General features: G+C 45.2%; 1 protein-coding gene across 5 annotated transcripts in view; it reads left to right on the top strand.

Moving 5' to 3' along the window:
• Window positions 1–5,854, top strand: part of AOAH (acyloxyacyl hydrolase) — a 167,654-nt gene extending 161,800 nt beyond the window's left edge. For 2 of the 5 annotated variants that reach the window (XM_029924994.1, XM_029925028.1), the window contains 2 exons: window positions 4,299–4,373; window positions 5,472–5,854. In XM_029924994.1, coding sequence (XP_029780854.1) covers window positions 4,299–4,373; window positions 5,472–5,600 — 204 coding nt within the window. In that variant the 3' untranslated portion in view covers window positions 5,601–5,854. The other 3 variants (XM_029925011.1, XM_029925004.1, XM_029924999.1) reach the window with 3 other exon arrangements.
• The last annotated feature ends 2,365 nt before the right edge of the window (window positions 5,855–8,219 follow it).

Below are 8,219 nucleotides of genomic sequence, written 5' to 3' on the forward strand. Positions count from 1 at the left end.
TGAAAAATACCAAGTCAAGAAACCGCAAAGAAGGGGCAGATTTGAGCATTCTGAATTCGGGGTGCCTGCACAAAATCTGTATGGAATTGTCTAAATTGCCATGGGATCGAATCGATGGGTTCTGATCTCAAAACAAAGGCCCAGACAGGGGACACAGGTTTGGAAATCACCAGCATCTAGTTGAGAATTAGAAACTCTCAGGGATGAGACTGGCCCACGGGGTCAAATTGTGACCATTGCCCATTGCCTCCAGCAAGAGCAGGTGTAGTAAAGAGGGGAAATGGCAGGCAGATTGCTGACAAAATGCAAAGGAAGTCTGATTTATAAGAGATGATGTTCCAAAGACCCAGGATCTAGACCTGTGGCCTGTGGAAGCTGCAGCAATTCTACCAGTTGAAACACACACTTTCTTAAATCTCTGCGAAGTGAAACCTCTGAAGAGGCACCTAAGAAATTTCTCGACCTCAAACCAGACAATAGTAAATAGAAAATGCTGAAAGAGGCACAGACATCAAGTCCAAGTTCCTTGACTACTCTGAGACCACCCAGCTAAACATCCCTGACCTCTCCTGCCTTAGCAGCTTTGCCCAGCACAGCTCTCTGCTCTCATGATGCCAATAGCAACTCAAACCATCCTCCTAAACCTCTTGTGGCAAGCAATAAAGTTTCCATGACTTCATCTTCACCTTCTCTTGAGCCCCGGACCTTGTACAATACTGGAGGCAGACACAAGAAAAGTAATCAATGGATTGGTTTTGCAGTATATATATATTTGGTTTTAATATAATATATATATAATTGGTTATTAAATGTTAATAGTCTCCAGATGTTTGTTTATCTCAGCATGTAAGCCCCTGGGAACCCAAGGTCCTGAGCAGACTTGTGGAGTCCATCTAGGATGGAAGCCATGCTGGCAGTGGGGACAGTGGAGAGGAGGCCCATCCGGGCCACGGAACCCTCAAACCCAGTCATTTTAGGCTGACGATGCCCATGCACAAGCGACCATATCTCTTCAGTTTCCTTTATACATGAAGCCAGCTTGCCACAGTGCTTCTGGAATGACACACTGAGTCGGCACAGAGGGGCGAGAGCCAGGACTTTATATTTCCCCTCAGATGTTAAGTGTTTCGATCCATCTTACACCATTGTCATGTTGTCAGTTTACAAATTTAAAATTAATTGGGACCAAAAGTAACCAGGTCCAAAAGTCTGCATTTGTCGGCAGATTAAGAGCCCAGAGAAGCAAATCCATGCCTTCCCCGTGGTTACTTAGGGCTTCCCTGCAGGCCTTTAAAAGCAATCTTACCAAGATAGCCCAGAAATGTTCTTCCTGCAGGAAAAATAAATTCAGAGTGTATTTTTAACTTTGGTCTCATAAAACCCCAGAGTTAAATTTAGCCAGGGTTCAACTTAAAAGGGATCAGGGATGATAAGCTTTCGGTAAAACCCATGCAGTCTTGCTTTGAATTGCATTTCTTCTTTTAAATATTACCAAAAAGTAGTTACTATTTAGGGTTTGATTTCATCGTTGTCTTACTAAAGAGTTCTATTTTTGTAGAAAAATGCATAAAAGTGGTTTATGAAACAGGCACGTGAAGGAATCTTGAATTATGTGCAGCTGTGACCGCTGCTGGGCTTCTTGTGTTCAGATGTGTCTCATGAGCTTTCGGGGTGGACCCAACACAGTTGTTTGCTTGGAGGACCAGAGGCTCTCCTGGAGAGGAACTCAGCATAAGTACACATGTGGTTGAGCAAAGAAATGGGGCTCAATTTAAAAACTGTCATCAGAAGGGAGATTCCAAAAGCTATATGGTGGCTGTTAGCAAGAGTCCAATCAAGAAACTGCACCAGGTTCCTACCCTCCCATCCCCCCTCCCTGGACTTTCCCTCAATCCTGAGGGATTCTGGGGCTACAGATAAAAACTGAAAGACCTGTTTCGCCAAACTCACGTGAGACATTGGAGTGTTAAGTACCCTGCTTTGTTGCCCCTTTCATGAAAACCTCAAAGAGAAGCCTTCACAGTGGACCCCTGACCAACACATGGATCTGGTGCCATGAGGAATCCTAAGGGACAGCAGGAAGCGGACAGGTGGGTGGCAACATCCCACAAAAGCACTGAGACTGCAGGGGTGCTATAAAAAAAAGCGGGGGTGCCCCTCAGATGCGGGCTTCACCAGCAGAAGGGGCACACCTACTGGAATGGGCAGCGGTGTCTGGACCAGAGCAGCACCACCTACGTGGCAGCTACATGGACTCAGGCAGCTGGGGCCCTGCAAGAGCACGCAGGTGACTGACTCAACTCCAGAGGAAGAGACTCTGAAGGGCTACCTCTGTTAGCCAGACAACCCCACTTAACCAGAGCCTCCTGTTGGCTAGCCTTCTGCTGGACCAGATTTCATCCAGCCCATGTTTGATAGGGTTACTGAGCAAGGCAGTCTCTGACCCTCTTCCATGCTGCCGAGGTTGTGTGCTCTGGAGGAGGAGGCTGTCTCTGTCCCCTGTCCTGAGGACAAATGTTAGGGAGCTGTGTGACACAAGTCTCCACGGGTGAAATAAATTAGCTGGCACCCGTCTGATGGAGTACCGTGCACTGAATAAAAACAATGACATAGATCTACCTTTAGTGACACAGAAATGTGTTTGTAATATAAAGCAAAGTAAATAAAAGCAGATTACAGATTGTGGGGGCGATTACTCAAGTGTATGCATTTGTCAACACTCATAAAGCTGCTTATCACAGGAAGTTAATTTTACTGTGTGTAAATTATGCCTCAGAAAGAGCAGACCATAAAATGATATTTATAGAAGGATCCAGTTTGTGTGTGTGCATACATGTGCACATGCAAGGCTCTACACCCAATTTACCATTGGCGACCTCTATTATCATTACAGAGCACGTGTATTTATTGTGTTTCCTTTCTGCTTCATTGTCTTTTTAAACTTTTCTCCAATGGATAGGTATTGCTTTACTATTTTAAACTATGATGAGGGAAGCACAAAAGAAGATTCATGTTCAAGGAATGGCTAAGTTGGAATAATGAGGGTAAAGGGCGGCTGTGCCTTGTCCCGTGCATCATGGGAGTTACCATAGGAAGTTGGTTATAAGGGAAGCCCATGGTAGGTGCTCAGTAAATGTTTGTCAAATGAGTGAATGATTACAGTGTGTCATTTTATCACAAGTCTCTAGTTTAATAATAACCATGCCACTCTCACTTTAGACCCAACATATTAGCAGGGCACACTCATAAATATTTTCATCTCCATTAGAGTGACAGCCAACTAATTGCTTTCAAACCAAACAGTTACCACATGCTGAAAGCTGATCTCGTCTCTTTTAACTTTCCTCTTCTTATCCTCCCCCCATCTCCTCTTTTATTAATTTAGATTGGAAAATAAATAACCACAAAAGCCTTGGTTTCACATAATTGTTAGGAAGACAGCTTAGGTGTACCAAGTGGAAAGGCAAAACACGAAAAGGAAGATCCAGTAATTTTCCAGACCTGGCAGCAGCCTCCTTTGTTGAGAAATAGGAAGAAAAAACAGCCATAAGACCTTCGAAGACACCGATTGTTTAGTGTGTGAGAGACGACCTCCCCCTTCCTGGGAATCTGCTGGCTTGATGGTTAGCCTAGGGGGAGGGGCGATATGGATATAGGTGTGTGTGTGAACGTGTGTGCGCATGCATGTGTCTGTGATGTGGGGAGAGGGTGGATATGGTGTGTGCGGTGTGTTGTGATGTGTGTGGTGGTAGGGGTGTGGTGTGTGTATATGTGGAGGGGGTGGGTAGGGTGTGTTTCTACAGACATCACATGGATATGATCAAGATTACATTGTTGGATAGATAGAATTTCAGGTCTACCTCAGAAGTCTCAAGAACATATTTAAATGCTAGGGATATTTAACATAGCAACTAAGCCAGTTCTAGTTTTTTCTAACAACTGCTAAAATCATACGCACCATTTGGACCCAGAAAGGTCTTTAGACCTTTTACTCTAGCCCACTCATTTTGCAAGTGAGAAAATTGCAGCCCAGAGAGTAGAAGGGGGCTGCCCAACATCACACAGGGAGCTGGAGTCTCGGCCCGTAGGTGAACGGGACCTGCCCTTGGGAGTCAAAGTCCACACACTTTGAATAAAGTTTGGGGACATCCCTGAGCATCTTCCCTGAACAATGTGTGCCCTATTAAGGTCTTCAGCAATCACATCTTTCAGCTTTAAAAAACCCTTTGAAGATGTGGCCACCGAGGGCTTCAATGGCTGGCCAGGCCCCATTTGCTAAATAAGGGCATTATCTGCAGAGAAAGACTCCTCACCAGAAGCATGTTAATGACAAGCCAGAGGACTGGACAACAAAACTGGCTCCTGCTAACATCGTAAGTAAAGGGAGACCTGCTGTAAAACAAAGCAACCCGAGAGCAGGTATTCAGCTGGGAGAGCCAGACACAGGCCCGGTGTGCGTTACGCCGACGATTCCTCACCCTGGCACCCCAGCCACACCCCAGCGACCAAGCAGCCTCATCTCCCAGGCCCCTCCGGTTGCCCACCAGGCCATCCTCTCCCACACCTCTCTGCTCTCTCCCTTGCACACGTTGTGTCCTTCGCCGGGTGAGTTTTCCACACAATCCATCTTGGTGAACTCCCCTTGCAAATTCAGCTCTGCTATCACCCTCTTCAGGGAGAACCTGTCCCCTCCCTGCCCCACTCTCCCCCCCAGCAGAGTTGGCACCTTCTCCCTTCCTAGCCTCATACAGTGACCCCTGTGGCTTTGGTGGTATCGTTTTGCATGTCTGGTTCCCCCCCTAGACTGGAGTTCCTTGAAGGATCCATCCTGTTCATCTCCAAAACCCAAAACGGAGGCCTGCTGTCGATGTGAGCTGCCCACAGATAAATGAAAACGTGTATCTGCTGTCTGCTACTAAATAAAAAAATCACCTCAGAGTTAGCAGCTCAGAACAATCCAGAACTCACAGTTTCTGTGGGCCAGAGTGCTGGCCAAGTTTAACCGGGTCCTATGCTCAGGATCTCACAAGGCCAATATGCAGGTGTGTTATTGGGCCCTGTCCTCATCCAGAGACTCAGCTGGGGAAGAATTACTTTCCAATTCACTTGGGTTGTTGGCAGAACTCATTTCCATGTGGATGTAGGACTGAGGACCCAGCTTCTTGCTGGACGTCTTACTTCCTGACAAGTCCCACAAAAGGAGTCTCCCAAGCATGACTGCCAGCAAAGCAGAGTCTTAGACAATGTTACATAATCACTGAAGTGACATCCACACCTCACGTTTAGAACCAAGTGATAGGTCCCCCCTCCCCCCCATCAAGGTAAGAGGATCGAACAAGGACACAAAGGTAGGAATCATGGGCAACCATCCTGGGGTCTGCCCACCATACAGGATACAGTAAATCCTACTGTTAAATTCTAATCTTTTTTGTAATTTTCCTTTTATTCTTCCTTTGGGTTCTCTCTTGCAGGTGGCTTTGCTGCTCTTGGCAGATCGCTTGTGGAAGAAGGTGGAGCTTCAGTGGCCCCATGTTCTGGGAAAGGAGAATCCATTCAACCCTCAGATTGAACAGGTGTTTGGAGATCAAGGGGGACACTGAGCGCCTTCAAAATATGCACCCCTAGAAACCTCAGGGAGGCAAAGACTTGGGTAAAGTCATTCAACAAATCGTTACAGGTCTGCCGTTTCACAGACTCATTGGTTTCTCTTTAGCAGCAACTTTGCAAAGCGCTTTTCTCTCATTTTGGAGTATATCTAAATGACAGTGTGATTCTGCGTGTTTCAGGGATCAGTTCCCTGCAGTTGACCTTCAAGTAACCTTTAATAAAGTGTTTTGGATGCCATTCCAAGCAAGAGAGTGTCTGTGCCCTTTCATAGCCAATTGTTCTAAGAACAAATGAGAAGTCCAGCGGTGCTCGGCAACTTCCCCAGGGTCTTGGTGCGCCAGGGCTGGTCCTTGCTCTGCTGCTGCTGCTTCAAGATGGCCGCCAAGCGGGGGTTGCCCCTGGGGAGCCGGTGGCCGGCTGCCAAGGACTATCACAAAGAACACAAGACTATAAACTCAAAATTAGGTACCGACTTGGATGTTTGTTTAGAATGAGAAAAAAAAATCACAACAAATTACAATTTTTTTAAAGTTGACAAATACCATAAACCCCATAAAATCCAGAAGATAGGAAAATGGGACAATTTTTCTTTCCTTAAAATGTTTTCTTACATTCTTTGGCTGCATAATCTCATCATCTTTTCCCAGAACAATGATTTGGTGATTTCATTGTCTACAGAAAGGACAGAAAAGTAAAATGCCTTGCTTTTAACTGATAATTTAGAAGAGTTTCTTTTAGCTACATAATTCGTTATTGGTAGAGTCATGAATTTTTAGCATTATCAAACTGGAGACACCTCTAACAAATTTCTTTTGAGTGGGAGCTGATACAGTCACACTCATTATTTGTAGTGTTGTCAAAGTATTGTTAAAGTTTTGGGTCCACATATGTGCAGGAATTCTGGTAAATTCTATCGTACACCATTTTCATTGGTGTGTCACCCCCTTTGACCATCTCTGATGCAGCAATGGATTCAGGGGTCAGTGGGTGTATACTCAGACCCATGTCACCCTGCCAGCATCCCACCTCACGTGGGTACATCTTCCTACACTCTGCCCTCAAAACTTGCTTGATACAGCCCAGAGATGTGGGGCAGGTCTACCCCAGGGTCCCAGGAACATGTGAATAAATGCACCAGCATCTTCCTTTAGTGGTCAGTCTGGGAAGCATTCAGTGTGCTTCTCAGGGACAGAATCAACTCTTTTGTTCATGGCAATAACGCCTTCGATGGTGCTTCTTCCTACCTTGTATCACTCTCCTTGTTCCCTCCTGCCTGCTTTCTGGGAAGCTTCCTGAATAAAACACCTGCACCTAAATCTTTGTCTCAATAAAAAACAAAAATTAAAATGATGATGTGTGTCTAATTGTGTATTCTTTATTTTTTAATATATTCCTGATACGAATATACTTTTGGTTAGGTTAGGTTTGGTTTGGTTTGGTTGGTGGGGTTTTTTGTTGTTTGTTTTGTTGCCCTCCTCTAGACTTCTGTTTTGACTAAGTACCAATGCAAACCGAATCTCCCACTCCCTGTACACCACCCATTGACATGGACCAGCTTCTGGCTTTGTGCATGTCATGCCTTGTTTCTCCTCCATGACCCACATGCCTCCCATGCTGGGAGTGGTGGGATACTCTCACACTGTGATCCTGCCACCAGCCCTGCACGCTTGTTGCAATACTGGTGGACAGTAGGGGCGCACCTGGAGTTCCTCCTTTCCCACGATGGCTAGCGGTAACCCGGCTGTACACAGAAATGACTGCCAACCACATAAATATCTCAACCTAAATGGATCTCCACCTTAACTGCCCCCAAATTCCCATGGCCATCCCACAGCCACCGGATGTAAAGGAAAGTATAACAGGGAAGAAGCAATTGTGTTTAAAATATATCCCAGTTTGGCAAACTTTACAAAGTATATAACCATGCAAACACATTGCTGGGGCCCCTTTGAGGGCTTTGGAAGGGACCCTAAAACTTAATGTTTATTAGACTTATGGTCAATTCGCCGCTGCTCACAAGATTAATTGGCCAGATTGTGGGTAAGCTTCAGTTTTAGGGGGCAAAACACTTAAAATGCTGTCAAGCCATTCATTTCTGTCACTTGGACAGAAGCCTTGGTTTACCCTGACCAGTACACACCTGAGGGCAGATAAACAGGGACCAGAAGGCTGCCAGGAGGCTGCTTGGTTCCAGCAGGAAATACAGATGAGGAGAATGAATTGGAGAGTATGAGGTGGGCAGGTGTGGCACTTTGGAAACCGGCACATCTGTCTCCTCTTGCGGGATGTGGTGCAAGAGGAGACAGGTCTTGGGAAGTACATTACAAGTACAGGGTCTTGGGAAGTACATTACTGGTTTTGGTGTTCCAATATCTCACGTTATTTTTTAAGCACCAAAATACCAATATTTGTTGTAGTGTTGTTTTATCATTATTTTTTTAATCTGAAATCTTAATCATTTAGTTTCAGGATATACCCAGGGAACATTGCACTAAAATTTTTTATTCCTTTAGAAAGAATTCTATTTCATCCTCCGTCTGTTTAAAATGCTTCCAAGTTACTTTACTGCTATTCTCATTTCTATTTCCCAGACTACTTGTGAAGTTGGTAAT

The sequence above is a fragment of the Suricata suricatta genome, chromosome 2 (genome assembly GCF_006229205.1).
Source record: "Suricata suricatta isolate VVHF042 chromosome 2, meerkat_22Aug2017_6uvM2_HiC, whole genome shotgun sequence".
NCBI lineage: Eukaryota > Metazoa > Chordata > Mammalia > Carnivora > Herpestidae > Suricata > Suricata suricatta.